The following is a 15,992-nucleotide window of genomic DNA, read 5'->3' as shown; positions in this document are numbered from 1 at the left end:
GGACAAACTACTTAGTTTATCTAAACTTTAGCTTCCTTATCTGAAACATGTGGATGATAAGGCTTGTTGTATTGGGTTGATGTGAGGATTACATGAGAATGATCAAATGAGGAGGATTAAGGGAAAAGCAAGGTTCTCATACTAATATGACTTCAATAAATGGTAGTTTTTACTGGAAACATGTAGAAAATATTATTCAGTGTTTTGTGGCTCAATTTCTCATGTACATCTGGTCTTCATATGTAAAGTACAGAAAAGCAGTGACTAGAAGGGCTTTACTTTTTTTTGTCCTTAAGTGCACAAATTTCTAGTTACGTTACTAAAACTCAGAGAAATATGGAATCACAGAATGTTCAAACTGGAAGAAGAATTAGGTATTTCATAGTTAATCTTCTTCCTTCAGGAAGTTGAAGATTATCAGGATTAGGAAATAAGCACATTTACACAGCCAGCTAGTGGCAACCCAGGACCTGAACACAGATCTTCTACGTCTGCTACTGTACTATTCCATGTAGATCTTTGTATATGGGAAAAACTTTGCCTCAACCCTCTTGGATTAAAAAGTGCATGGCAGCTGCAGACTGGCAAATTCAAGTTAGGGAAGTGCCATACAGATGAGAATAATGGGTGGCAGAGTGAAATAAAATGTCTTCCTTGATACCGTATCTCAGCACTTACCCAATGTTAAACTGTTGTTCTATCTGCAGGGATTGCAAATTTTTATCATGTACACTGTTAAAACAAAAATCTTCCAGAGTGAAGCTTCCAAAGTGTTGACATCGCTATCGTCTATTGGGAGAAGTAAGTTATTGTCTTCAGTGACTCGGCCGAGGCTGCGTGTAAGGCCGAGGCTGCGTGTAAGGATGTATAAATTCCTCAGGTCATTGCCAACTGTACAAGAACACTTTAGGCTACTGGAAACCTCTCCGAGTATTGAGGAAATCACACTCTCTGAAAATGACAAAGCAAAGGAAAGTATGTAGATGGTAAAACTTACCTGTTGTGGTCTTTTTAATCAACTTGTTTGAGTTTTATCTGTTTCTCTCCTTTATTTCCCAGTCATCTCAGAAAGTCTTCCTCAACGTATTTTGCTTAGGATTAAGAATTAGATAAAACCTGTTGTTTATTATTATTCAGGATAATGCACTTGGTAGTTTTTCTATTTTTCAATAGATTTGTACTTGAATGAGGTGAAGAATTTCACACAACATACAAGAGTACCATTGTTCCTTATATCGTTAAATCTTTGTGACACACTTTGACAAAAATGTAGAACCTATAACAAATTCTTTTACAAGTTACTGAAAAGGACACAAAGAGAAAAATTTACCTTCCAGAACAAAATGATTCCTGATGAACAGTGTGTGGGGATTTGCTTGTATGTATTAAACTTTTGACCTCTGAATATTTTAGAGTTGTATGTGCTTGTACTTTTATTTCCAGTGAAGAATTTGGCACCAATTCAACCTTTGAAAAGGGATATATTTTTCTGTTTAAAAAAAAATTATGTTTTGTGACCAGGGTAATTGGCTCTGTAAGAAATGGGCAGCGAGACAGGTTAGTTTGTTAGTAAATGGATATTTCCTTCCAGTTCTTAATATATCTGCCCTTTCATGGAAGTGACACTGAGACCCCCAAAATGAGAACTTAGTCATAATCATTGTTTATGGCTTTTAAAAGATTTAACTTCTCATGGAAAGTCAAACACTTGAATTATGAATGGCTTCCTCATAAAAAAATGGCTCCCATTTGGGTGGGGAGCATTCCCACTGGACTTAGGATATATAGTCTTTAAATTGCTGTTTTCTGTTTTGCCATAAGTGAGACAGCTGCTGTCAGTGCACGGAATTCAGAGATTAACAAATGTCATGTGGGCTTGGCACTCCCTAAAGAATGTGTGTTTTTTAGACAAATAGTTGTAAAAGACTGTTGGGTTCCTGGGCAAGCCAACAAGAGCCTATATTTACAGGAGAACAGAAAAAAGTAAAGGGAAGAGAATAAAGAATAAAAGCAGATCTCAAAAGCCAGTGTTCTTAGTGGCATCATAGGGCTGCACCTAAATGGTAGCAGGGCACAGGGAAAATGATAAGATGTGGTTGACTCAAAATTTGTATTCAGATGAAAATAAACTCTAAGTAAGGGCCACTTTAAATGTTAAAAAAAATAAAAAATCACCAAAGAGCCATATTTAGCCTGAGGGTGAGTGCATGTGTTTCCCTTTGTAATTACAGTTGTTTTCTTTGCACTTTTTTTTTTAGCACTTTTGGGGCATAGTAACTAAAATTCCATAAAATATTGCTGAAATACTGGGCTATAAATGTGCAAGCTCCACATGCAATTGTGGTGACTAATTCAGGTGGACATGGATATTCCTCTGTCTATCCTGAAATGAATCCTACCACTAGGAAATAATTCCTTTGATTTAAATCATTGTCTTATGCACTGGTCAGCAATTTTCAGTTTAATGATAGAAACCCAATTCAAATTAGGTGAAAGGTGAAAGGTAATTTAATGGATTGGTTAATGTAAAGTCCAAGGACCGAGTTGGTAGGATTACTATATGTTTTAGTTTGCCTGGGCAAGTCCCAATTTGTGCCTGTTTTTCTGAGTTAAGCATGACTAGCAGCCCCTTTTACCTTCAAGTGTCATGGTTTGAGTTAAAAATATATGATAATGCTAACTTTAGGTCTATTTAGAACAAGTGATGTGGGAGGGGGCAGGGAAGTGCTGGGTAGAGAAGGGCAGGGTCCTTGGTGAGGGCTCCACCCTCGGGCCTGTTCCCATGGACCTAAGTGAGAACAGGCACTCCTGTTCTCATGCCCAAATGTTGCATTTTCCAAGGTCACTCTGGCCCACATGACCCCCATCCTGTGCCCATATAAACCTGAGACCTTAGTGACACACACATAAGCAGCTGAACATTGAGAGGAGCAGAGGAACAGAGCGGTGGAGAATGGTGGGGTAGTGTGGCAGAGAAGGAGGGAAGAGGCTTCTGAACGTTGGCCAAGGACAGCCAGACTCCAGGGGAAGATCACCTTCCCACTCCATTCCCCTCTTCCAGCTCCCCGTCCACCTTACTGAGAGCCACCTCCACCACTCAGTAAAACCTCGCACTCATCCTTCAAGCCCATGTGTGATTCGATTTTGCCGGTACAGTAGGCAAGAACTCAGGATACAGAAAGCTATGACACTGGCCCTCTGCCCTGGCGATAAGGCAGAGGGGCTTTTTGAACTGATTAACACCAGCTGTCTGCAGATGGCAAGGCCGAAAGAGCACACTGTAACACACAACTACTTGGGCTCTGGAGTGGCAGACACCCACTCTTAGACGGTGCTGTGGGGTTGAGGCCCAAATGCTTCCCCCACGACCTCTTCACCTGCCTGTCTACATGTTCCGCTTGGGAGGCACGGAGCCCAGGGAGCCACACCCCTGTCACATGCCCTATGACAGGGATAAGGGAACTCTATCCTTTCACAGGGGGTGCTAAGAATGTGTCAGATATTCTTTTTCTCTCTGTTTCCTGGCTCCGTGTACTTCTGTGTTTGATGTCATTCTAAAATTGGGTTTAGGTAGCTGGAAATTGGCTGTTGGCATCCCTAATCTTACAGCATAATGATCTAACAGGAATCTCATGGAATGACTCTAATTCTAGTAATCATTCCAGCAGGGAAAAAGAAAGCACATTAAGTATTTAAAATAAAATTTTAAAGCAGACAGTTGGTTTCACGGTGTTTAACAAGCTCAGAGACAAATTGGAGAATGAGGCAGGAAATGTAGAGATTAGCAAAATGAGAAAGTAGAAACCTCTCTTAAGCCAGAGAGATAAACTAAGAAGAATTTCCATAGCCAGGGCCTGTGGCTGAAATCGGCGGGGGGTGGGGGGCAGTGGTGGGAGCTGGAGCCAAAGAGAGACAGCCTGCTCTACCCAGAAAAAAGAACCGCAGGAGAATCCTGGCTTCCCCTTTCCTCCTGTCCTGCAGCCTCCCATCAGCATCTTCCATTGGCTGCAGCCTACTGAGCCAGGGCCAAGTCCCCCTGTAGTACACAGTACAACAGGTGCAGGGAGAGGAGAGAACTGAGGGCAAACAGGCCCAGGACTGGCATATCTTGCTTGGGTCGTGTACCCACAGACATTGTGTTCCAGGAATATTGCTCCAGCTTGGGTCACATACCCACTGTGAAGTGGAGGGACGGAAGATGACTTGATTGACAGGATATCATGGACCGGAGAAAGGGGCAGCTTACATCAGGGAAGGGATGTTGGCATCAAAACATTAAAGAACTTCTACTACACTCCCTGACAAAGTACAAGTACCCTCTGGGAAAGAACTACTTTAAAACTTGTCAGTCATCTCCCTTGTCTGAGCAGGGTTTTAATAGGGTCGGTAGGGAGATCAAGAAATTAGGGAGACCAAGAAATTATTTGGTGCCTTGGAAGTTGAGGAGCAAAAAGAGGAATTAGAAAAGCAGAACGGTGACTTACTTTAACAAAAGGATATTGCAGGAAAGGGAGACTCAAGGCACTGCAGAACTGGTTTCTGTGATATTGTATATGGGCAGCTGTGCCTTTCAGTGTTTTCTGGTTTATTTTGTGTGATAATAGTGCCCAATAGCCTTTGTTTTTGGTTGTGGTGGCTTGTGCAGTTTCTTTGGGGAACAAACCATCCTGACCTTTGGGTTTCCTTTTCTGGGTCTTAAGTGACAATTCAGAGTTCACTGTTAAACTGTCAGAGTTTGGATTGCTTTTTCTCTTACCTTTCCTATTTTAAAGTTAAAGTTTTTTTTTTGTCCTGTCACCAACAAAGGGAGATCATTCTCAAGTTCATTGCTATCAGCTTGTCATTGTCTCATTCAGAAGAGCTTGGCATTTTTTGTAAGTGTTTGGGAAACCTGAGACAGAAGTGTCAACTGGATTTTACTGGTCTGTCAAACACTGGAGCTCTCTGGCTCTGTGGAAACCCCTTAATGTAACCTTTTAGTTCCTATGGCTCCTCAGAGGAGGTCCAAGACAATTCCATACTGGAGGTTGCGGGGAGGGGGTTACGAGAGAGGAAACTGCTGTAACAATTTCAGCTTTAAAAAATATTCACATATAACTCAATAGCAAAACCAAAACCAAAACCAAAACAAAACAAAAAACCTGATTAAAAAATGAGCAAAGAACCTGAGTAGACATTTTCTCAGAGAACACCTATAAGTTGCCAACAAGTATATGAAATGATGTTGAACATCACTAACCATCAGGGAAATGCAAATGAAAGCCACAATAAGATATCACTTCATACCTGTTAGAATGGCTATGATCAATAATGTTAAAAGACAACAGGTGTTAGCTAGGATGTGGAGAAAAGGGAATCCTTTTACACTGTTGGTGGGATTGAGATTGGTACACCCACTATAGAAAACAGTATGAATGCTCCTCAAAAAATTACAAAGAGAAATACCATATGACCCACAATTCCTTTGTTGGGTATATATCCAAAGGAAATGAAATCAGTACTTCAGAGAGATATTTCTGCTCCCACGTTTATTGTGGTATTATTCATGATAGCTAAGATATACAAACAACATAAGTGTCCATTGAAGGATGAATGGATAAAAAAATTATGATACACACACACACACACACACGCAATGGAGTACTATTCAGCCTCTAAAAAGAAGGAGGTACTGCTATTTGTAATAACATGATTAACCTGAAGGATATTATGATATGTGAAATAACCCAGACACAGAAAGAAATGTACTGCATGGTCTCACTTATATGTAGAATCTAAAAAGCAGTCAAACTCATAGTAACAGAGAGTAGAATGGACTGGGACTGGGAAGTTGGGGGAAAGGGGAGATGTTGGTCAAATTGTACAACATTCAGTTATAGGATAAATAAATTCTGGAGATATAATGTACAGCATGGTGACTATAGTTGATAACAGTGTATTATACACTTGAAATTTGCTGGAAGTAGAAAAAGCAATATTCACAAAACGTATCTTTTACAAAAGCAAAATCCATAATTCCCTTTCACTATTTTCTATTTTTCCATAATTCCTATGCTTTGTCTAAACTCATAAGAATTTTACATAACTAATGACAATACATGATGTGATTTTCACTTATTACCTAATTATGCAGTCTTCTTAATGATTGCATAATATAATTTACTAAATTGTTTCCCTATTATTGTATGTTTATATCATTTTAATATTTAACATTGTAGTGACACTGTGATGAATAAACTAGTACATATATTTTTTCCTTTCTTTTTCATTATTTCCTTAAGATAAATTCTCTTGACTCAGATAAATGTGCCAAATTCTCTTGACCAGATAAATTTAAGACCCTAGTGTATATTGGTATATTGTTTAGAAAACATTGCAAGAATGTATAATGTCATCAACATTTGGAGGACTATAAACTTTTTTTTTTTTTATTGAGATGGAGTCTGGCTCTGTCGCCCAGGCTGGAGTGCAGTGGCTGGATCTCAGCTCACTGCAAGCTCTGCCTCCTGGGTTTACGCCATTCTCCTACCTCAGCCTACCGAGTAGCTGGGACTACAGGCGCCCGCCACCTCGCCCGGCTAGTTTTTTGTATTTTTTAGTAGAGACGGGGTTTCACTGTGTTAGCCAGGATGGTCTCGATCTCCTGACCTCGTGATCCGCCCGTCTCGGCCTCCCAAAGTGCTAGGATTACAGGCTTGAGCCACCGTGCCCGGCCTAAACTTTTTTAATATAGTTGTTTATTTCAGTATTTTCTTATTTATATTTTTTACCCATTTTCAATTGAGCTATTGTAATTTTTTCTCAGAAATTTGTGTTTCTTATCTATTATAGATCTTAGTCTTTTAGCTATTAATGTGGTGGAAATATTTCTCCCAGTTTATTGTTTTCTTCTCTTTTTAGAATAATGAAATGATTACTCTGGATTTGATTGGAAATGTCCAAAAGATTAATAGAACATTTAGGATTTTCTGAGTTTATATGCCTTTACCCAGGCAGAATAATTTTTCATGTTAGATTAAGAAATATGTTAAGAACTATGCAGAAACTTCTAAAATGTAGAACAGTGGCATAAATATGCCACGTGAGATCAAATGACTCATGTATGACACATGACATCTCTAACCCTTCTTTACATCAGATAGCAGTTGAGTGGGGTTCCAGGACAAAATTATTTTTTCCTTTCAAATGTTTTCTGTCTCTTTGTGTCCACCTGCCTTTTCTTAAAAAGAAAACACTACATCTTGGAGAAGTTTTATTAGCAATTATTAATTAGAAACAATTTTAAAACCACAGGGAGGTTCAAAGTAATGTTACATGTGTGTCCTCTACATTACTTCATTTACTTATGTACCTATTATAATGTGTAATTGAAAAAAGATAAAAAAGTTGCTGAAAAACTGATTAAGAAGTCAGGAGTAAGGGAAAATAAGAATAGAAACAAAAAGTATAAAGCCAGGGATGAGAGTAATACCCAAGAATCATAATCTTGTAATTTTGTTAGGAATCAGCCACAAATTAGACTGTTAAGCTTTATAACACTCAACATAAATATAGAAATATATAGAAATATAGAAATATTACAACATAAATATAGAAATATAACACAAATATAGAAATATTACATAAATATGGACATATAGAAATATTACAAGTCTATCTCTTAACACTTAAACCACAATTTCTTGGCGAAAATACAATTATTTTAACAGTACATGAAATTGGCATTAAGTTCCTTTGAAAACGTCCGTTTGAATACATTACCAAATCAGAGGGCAAACTATGTTGAATGAACAGAGACCAAGATGAGATTGTTATATCTCATTTGTAAATTTAGTATATTGGCATACATGCCTGCAAGTCTGCTAAGTGCATACACTGAAAAGTTACGTATAATCAGTGTTACTCTGAAGTTACACAATACTATGTACACATACAGACACACCTAATGCATCACAGGGAACGTTAGTATCAAAAGTGGATCAGTGAGGAGTTTTTTTTTGTTGTTTGTTTGTTTGTTTGAGATGGAGTTTTGCTCTGTGGCCTAGGCTGGAGTGCAGCGGCACGATCTTGGCTCACTGCAACTTCCGCCTCCCGGGTTCAAGTGATTCTTCTGGCTCAGCCTCCCGACTAGCTGGGACTACAGGCATGCGCCACCACGCCTGGATAATTTTTGCATTTTTAGTAGAGACGGGATTTGACCATGTTGGCCAGAATGGTCTCGAACTCCTGACCTCGTGATCCGCCTGCCTTGGCCTCCCAAAGTGCTGGGATTACAGGCTTGACCCACCGGGCTGGGCCTTTTTTTGTTTTTGTTTTTGTCTTTTGTCTTATATTTGTGTTCCTTAATTTTGACTGGTGAAATTAGTTTTCATTTTGCTTGTTTGCTTTGGTAGAGGGTTTGCTTTTTTCCATTTTTAAATTAATTTTATTGATGTATCATTTACATACAATGAAATACACTCATTTTAAGTGCACAATTAGATGAGTTCTAACAAATTCATACACCTGTAAAACCACTGTGCCAGACAAGATTAAACATGTTTCCATGACTGCATAACATTCCTTCATGACTTTTCCCCTATTCTCAGCCCCAGGCAAGCACTGATCTGCTTTCTATCATCAGATACACACAGTTCTGTCTCTTCCAGAATATCAAACGAATCATACAGTATGTCTTCTTCTGAGTCTGGGTTATCTCACTCGGGATATTTTTGAGATTCATCTTTATTGTTGTATCGGTGGTTAGTTTCTTTTTATTGCTAAGTAGTATTTGTTTGGATATACCACAATTTGTTTATGCATTCACCAGTTCGTGGGCATTTTGTTGTTTCCAAGTTTTGACTATTGTGAATTAAAGCGCTATTAACATTGTTATACAAGTCTTTGTGTGGATATATTTATTCTCTCTCTCTTTTTATTTTATTTTATTTTATTTTATTTTTATTATACTTTAAGTTCTAGGGTACATGTGCATAACGTGCAGGTTACATATGTATACATGTGCCATGTTGGTGTGCTGCACCCATCAACTCGTCAGCACCCATCAATTCATCATTTATATCAGGTATAACTCCCCAATGCAATCCCTCCCCCCTCCCCCCTCCCCATGATAGGCCCCAGTGTGTGATGTTCCCCTTCCCGAGTCCAAGTGAGCTCATTGTTCAGTTCCCACCTATGAGTGAGAACATGCGGTGTTTGGTTTTCTCTTCTTGTGATAGTTTGCTAAGAATGATGGTTTCCAGCTGCATCCATGTCCCTACAAAGGACGCAAACTCATCCTTTTTTATGGCTGCATAGTATTCCATGGTGTATATGTGCCACATTTTCGAAATACCTGGCCATGTGCAGTGGTTCACACCTGTAATTCCAGCAATTTAGGAGGGCAGGATTGCTTGAGCTCAGGAGTTTGAGACTAGCCTGGGCAACAAGGTGAAACCCCATCTCTGAATCTAAAAAAAATTAAAAAATAAGAAATATGTAGTGAAATTGCTGAGTCATAGAGTAAGTGTATACTTACCTTTATAAGAAACCACCAGTTTTCTAAAATGTTTGTACCATTTTATGCTCCCAACAGCAATATATGAAAGTTTTGAAGTCCAATTTGTGAATTATTTCAGAAACTGAAAATAGTTTATTTATTTCTTTTGTAGGCCACTGATCATGTTTCTAAAAAAATTCCATATATGTTAACCCTTTAACAAAAAGAAGAAAAAGCAATGCAGAGTGGTATGCCCTAAAGCTGCTATCTTTTACAAAGTTTTCTCATAGAACTATAGTTCAATTCTTATCTGTATTTTTCTTGCAACCTTGCAAGTTGGTGCTTCTGTACATGTGGAAGTGTGACCTTTATAATTTGCTGAACTTTAACATAAGCTGCTATGAAGCCACGATATAACAACTGAGACCTTATGGACCTTTGTGATAAAAAAAAAGAAAATGATATTTCTAGCCCAGTACTCAATAGGCAACAGCAGGGTGAAGAAGAATTCTGGACTGGGAGTTGTAGTCTCAGCTATAAGTTATGTGACTTGTGGCAAGACATTTACCCCATTTACCCAGGCATCAGAACCTGAGGCTCTGTCTCTATAAAGGAACTGGCAAGACTAGATGAACTCTAAATTTCCTGCTATCTCTAAAATTTTGTGAATCTAACTGCAGGCTGAAATTGTTCTTAAATTAACTTAAAATATTTTCTCATCTAAGTAACATATGAGTATATTTTCCTTAAGAAAAAAAAAAACTCAACAACAAAGAACAACAAATTAGAGTGTTCCAGATAGCGCTAAAGTCCCCTTTGACCATTACCCCCAAATCCAAGCCCCTCTTGTCTTTTTCCTTTTCTCCCCAGAATTAGCCACTGTAATGAGCTTTGTGTGTAAGGTTTCAGATTTTTAAGAAATATGTACATACATTACACACTCATAGCCACTCATAGTCTTATGTACTTTCTTTTACATCAATGGTACAAGGAACTCTAAGACCACTCCCAGGTTTGATGAATCACTAGAAGCACTCAATAGATTCAGCAAAGACTCACATTCATAGCTATTATTTATTACGAAGGGATATAAAGCAAAACCAGCAAAGGAAAACGTTGCATGGGGAGAAGTGCAGAGGAAACTAGAGCAAGTTTCCAGGAGTTCTCTTCCAGTGGAGTCATACAGGATGCACTTAATTTCTCTGGCAACAAACTGTGATAATGTGTGAAATATTGTCTACCAGGAAATCTCATGAAAGATTCATTAATCAGGGTTTTTATTGGGGTCTGGTCACATAGGCAACCACTGCCTGGCATGTACCAAAATTCTAGACTTCAAGAAAGCAGGTATTCTGCATAAATCACATTGTACAAACAGTTTAGACACAGTTCATCATTCTTACCAAATAATGGGATGAGAAGACTCCTAAAATCCAATTCTCAGACACCAGCCAAGGGCCAATCTTGCAAGTGGGCCTTTCTGAGAACAGCAGTCTCAGGCTACTATGTTAACTATTTTCTCCACACTAACGTAACTTTCTAAAACTTGCTTTTTGCACTTATCAAAATGTTTTTGATATCTAACTGTATGCATGTGTACATTTCTTTTAATTGTTCTATAGTCTTTCACTTGAAAACAAAACATTAATAAGTGTGCTTTTATGTGCAAGCGTTTCTCTGGTACACTGTAAATGAAATTGTTGTGTCATAAGGCACTTTAGATATTGATACAAACTAATGTCCCCACAACAAAGCATGAATGCCACATACTTTTTTTTACAAAGTGTTACGTAACTGTTTTATTTTTCTCAGATGAATATATGAAAAATAGTATCTCATTGTAGTTTTACTTCACATCTTTTATTATAAGTCTCTATTGAAATGCCTTTTTGAGAATGCTGTTTAATTATGCATTTATATGGAGGGACTAAAAGCAGGATCCTTGGCATAAATGTTAGGTTAGAGACATGAGTGTCTCCAAGTACCCAGGGTTTGATTTTGTCTCTGATATGCATGATTCCTAGACTCTGGCAACTAGGTTTCTTTTACTTTTTTTTTTCTTCTTCTTCTTTGTTTTGTGACAGAGTCCTACTCTGTCACCCACGCTGGAGTGCAATGGCGTGAGATCATGACTCACTGAAGCCTTGACCTCCTTGGCTCAAGAGGTCCTTCTGCCTCAGCCTCCCAAGTAGCTGACACTACAGGTACATGCCACTATGCCTGGCTAATTTATTTTTATTTTTATTTTTAGTAGAGCCAGGGTCTCACTGCATTGCCCAGGCTGGTCTCAAACTCTGGGGTCAAGTGATCATCCTGCCTTGGCCTCCCAAAGTGCTGGGATTATAGGCATGAGGAGCCACCACACTGGGCCTAGGTTTCTTTCTTTTCTTTTCTTTTTTTGGAGATGGAGTCTTGCTCTGTCACCCAGGCTGGAGTGCAGTGGCACGAACTTGGCTCACTGCAACCTCCACCTCCCAAGTTCAAGCAATTGTCCTGCCTCAGCCTACCCAGTAGCTGGAATTACAGGCACATGCCACCATGCCCGGCTAATTGGGCCTAGGTGTCTTAAATGAGCCTAACAAAGCTACTCTTGATCAAAAGTTATATCTTCTTGCACATCTTGTGGCATTTGTATGAGTCTACTAGGACTACCATAACAAAACACCACGGACTGGGTGGTTTACACATCAGAAATTTATTTTCTCATAATTCTGGAAGCTGGAAATAAAAATGTTGGTAAGTTTGATTTCTTCTGAGGGCTCTCTCCTTGGCTTGCAGAAGGCTGCCTTCTTGCTCTCTCTTCACATGGTCTCGCCTCTGTGCATACCCATCTCTGGTTTCTCTCTGTGTGTCCTAATCTCCTCTTCTTATAAGGACATCAGTCATACTGGATTAGGGGCTCACCTCAATTACCTCATTTTAACTTAATCCCCTCTTTAAAGAATCCATCTCCAAATACAGTCCCTTTTGAGGTGGTTCAATATATGAATTCTGGGGGGAGGATGCAATTCAACTCACAATTCCATTTCTCTTTCAACTTGAAATCTGACAGGTAATTTAGCACAGAGGTAATTTAGCAGAGAGGTAACTTAGCACTGTCTCCAGCGGATGCAAATGAAGAAAAGTGAATGATTTCAAATTACTAAGAGACAAATCCTACATGGCTAGGGAGCTAGGGACTTACCCGTTGACAGCTGATCCTTTTGTTTTTTCTGGGAGCTTGACCTGTAAAGTGGCAGGGAACTTAGTTTTCATTATTTTATTCAATAACTATGTATTGAATGTCTAGATCAGCCTCTAGGGATACAAAATCTAGAAAGAACTGCCTTTGAGAGTAGTTTCTCTAAGGAGAGGTTGGACATAGAGCCCCATGGTAAGGCAAAAACATTTTAGGGTCTTCATGGATGTGAAGCTGGTAGGACAGGTTGAAGCATTTTGCTTAGCTAGTGCTAAGAATCACTCACTCAAAGGCACCAAGTAAGAAAATCGTTCCTTTTACCTTTCTCCTTCATTATCTCTGCATAGGGTGGTAGCTTCCTGTGTTCACACAAGCAAATCTTTACATTTAGCCAGTGGAGGTGAGGCTGAGCTGACCAGCTGGCTGAGCTGACCAGCTGGCTCCTGTTTGGTCCTCATGATTCCCCTTCTGTTTGGAGTTCTCTTATTTAGCTAGCTGCTGCCACAACAGAGCTGATTCTCGGCAAGGGACATAACTTCTTGCTGGAAATTCTCATCCAAGGAGGAACGGACACCCTTTCCTTGGTTCTTCTGAGGGTATATAAGATGACTCAAATTTTCAAAATGATGTATACTAAATACTAAAGAAGGATATGATGAAACATAGATTTTATCTAACTTGCTAATGGGGCTCATAGCCTTTGTCTCATTTCTTGTCCAGTCTGAGAATCCTGTTTTCATTCTTAGGATTTTCCCCCCTTTTCCACGTGAGGAGTTTTAGCTACACAGACTTTCAGGGAGAAAGAGCAGGTGGTAGGTAAGTTGGTTGGTTGACTCCTTCTCTTAAAACCACAGTGTAAGTCTTAACCCTTCTGCAGATGAAACATGGAAAATAACCTGTGTACTGCAGAATCTCCTATCTCTCCTTGCTACAGTCTGGGTCAAAGGTATTTACTTGCACTGCTTCTCCTTCCTTCACATATCCTCAACTTTAATATACTACCATTAAGCAGTATTTTCTTTTTTTTTCTTAGCAGTTACTTGGAAGAAATGAGTAGTATTTTCTAGTTCAAGACTCTGCTCAGTGTTCATTTAAAACCAGATTCATCTAGATGTAGCAAAGAAGGCCAGTATGTATCTACAGACATAGTAGAAGAGAGACCCATGTTCCTGGTAAGTGAGGTAACTGGTTCAATTCAGGTTATGGCTCTGTCACTAGTTATCACCTGTATTTATTGGGAGCCCAAGTACATGGTTGCGCATCAGCTTCGACTTGAGAAATCACCAGAACCACACCTCTCAAGTTCCACAGAAGTAGTTGGGAACAAGTTTTACCATTAAACAAGACTTTACTGATGGCTTGGGGATGAAGCATGAGGGAAATTACAACATGAAGAGCCTCAAGTTGCTTTCAGAGTCCATGAGCTCCAGACTTTCCACAAGGCCAGCTTATGGGTACCTCTCTTCCTAGCATACAGATGACCACAGTGTAACAGGGACCAGTTTATTTCTCCTCAGTAGCAGGACTCTTGAGTGCCCCCTCTCTGGGGATCCTCAGCAGATATTCTTTTCACCTTATAATAGGCCAAGGTTTATCTCCTTATCTCCTGCCTCAGGATCTGACCTCTTTTTAGTTTAAATATACTACTATAACAGTAGTATAATTTACTTCCTTCAGGGAATATTTTAACTTTGCCACATGGTTGTGGTTTTACCCCATCCCAAACCATTTTAATGCCATCATAATACTATTATCTGACAGCAGTGCATCTCCTTAAATCTGTATTATTCCGTTTTAAAAAATAAGCAATGAATAACATTCTTTGGAGAGCAATCAGGAACTGTTTTTCATTTCTTCTGCAGTACTCCACACCCTTATTCCTGCAAACAATTGCTCAAAGGGCAATGTAACTGTTGGCAAATACAAATCAGAAGTGAACAGTCTAAACTTACATTATTTCACTCTCAAACAGAAGTTTCAGAGACTTATAACTGAAAAAGATCACACTACTTATAGTAGTAAAAGAACATAGCTTCTCACCCTGAAACATCTGAATTTACTCCAGGTCCTTTAGGAGTATCGGGTGTTAAAGTAAACTAAGTATGGCCTGAGAAGGACTGCATACTTTTATATTTGAATCCTTGTGGATGAACTGTAACCTAGCTTAATACACAAGAATGAAAACCTAACTTAGGAGTATGCAACTGTAACAATAACCTAGTCTTGGCCAATTCCAGCCACCACCCTTCAACCACTCATAGACTGCTAAGTGTTCAAATAAGGCAAACGCAAACCTGTAATCAATCCAGCTGTTTCTATACTTGACTCCCGATTTTTGTACCTCATTTCCCTTTTTCTGTCTAAAATCTTCCACCACATGGCTGTGCTGGAGTCTCTGTGAATCTGCTGTGATTCTGGGGGCTGCCCAGTTCGTGAAATCGTTCGTTGCTCAATTAAACTCCTTTAAATTTAATTCAGCCTAAGTTTTTCTCTTATAACTGGTAAACAACTGGAGACCAGGTAGGGTATAAATGCTTTATTTATCGGCTTAGTCTCCACCTTAGAAGTGACAAAGATTCTCTGCTTGGCCAAACTTCAGGCTCCTGAGCCTTCTCCTAGGTCCATCTGTGCATCTTCTTGTAAAACTCAGTTTCAGCAAAGAACTTTGTTAAGTCAGCATAGTAAGAATCCCTCACCCTTGATCAGGTTCCTCATCCTCCACCACCCCCAGATGATGTCTGTCATCCTGGCCTGTCTTCATCTAGAATCCTGTTGTGTTGGTTTAGCCAGAATCTCCCTTGTCCCTGACATTTCCTCTTAGTAATTTTCCATCCACTGACCGACTCCCACCCCTTGGCTATAAATTCCCAATTATACTGTATTTCTATTTGAACAGGTAAGGGAGAAGGGAAGAGTACGTAGTGCACACTCAAATGCCTTATCCTCCAAAATCACTCAGGAATCATTAGCCTTAATTTCCCAGCTTTTGTCCTTTACACAGTTACAGATTTGTCTTGGTTTTTAAACGCTGTCAGTCTTCCCTGCTGAATTGGAAACTCCTTGCTCACAAAATGATTCACCCCCATTCCTAGAACAGGGCTTGGCAAAGCGTAGGCTCCCAGTAATGAATGAATGGATTTGTGGAAGAAAAGTTTTTTTTTTCATCTGTTACTACAATGGTCAACAACGACAAAAACCACTTAAAGTTGGACAGACATCTACCTGCAACCGGCTCTCAAAAAGTCTAGAACAGCGCACTACGCCCCGCCCATTGGCGAGAAACGGAAATACATGCTTTCGAGAAAACCGGAAGTGCCTGGTCACGCCCCGCGCATG

At 39.3% G+C, this 15,992-nt stretch overlaps 1 protein-coding gene across 2 annotated transcripts in view; it reads left to right on the top strand.

Annotated features, from left to right (window-relative positions):
• Positions 1-1,461, top strand: part of ADGRG7 (adhesion G protein-coupled receptor G7) — a 77,654-nt gene extending 76,193 nt beyond the window's left edge. Inside the window, exon 16 of one of the 2 annotated variants that reach the window (XM_023212122.2) lies at positions 708-1,461. In XM_023212122.2, coding sequence (XP_023067890.1) covers positions 708-983 — 276 coding nt within the window. In that variant the 3' untranslated portion in view covers positions 984-1,461. The remainder of the gene's footprint in view (positions 1-707) is intronic. The other variant, XM_023212123.1, reaches the window with a different exon arrangement.
• The last annotated feature ends 14,531 nt before the right edge of the window (positions 1,462-15,992 follow it).

The sequence above is a fragment of the Piliocolobus tephrosceles genome, chromosome 2, assembly GCF_002776525.5.
Source record: "Piliocolobus tephrosceles isolate RC106 chromosome 2, ASM277652v3, whole genome shotgun sequence".
NCBI lineage: Eukaryota > Metazoa > Chordata > Mammalia > Primates > Cercopithecidae > Piliocolobus > Piliocolobus tephrosceles.
This window is presented reverse-complemented; position numbering and strand designations above follow the sequence as displayed.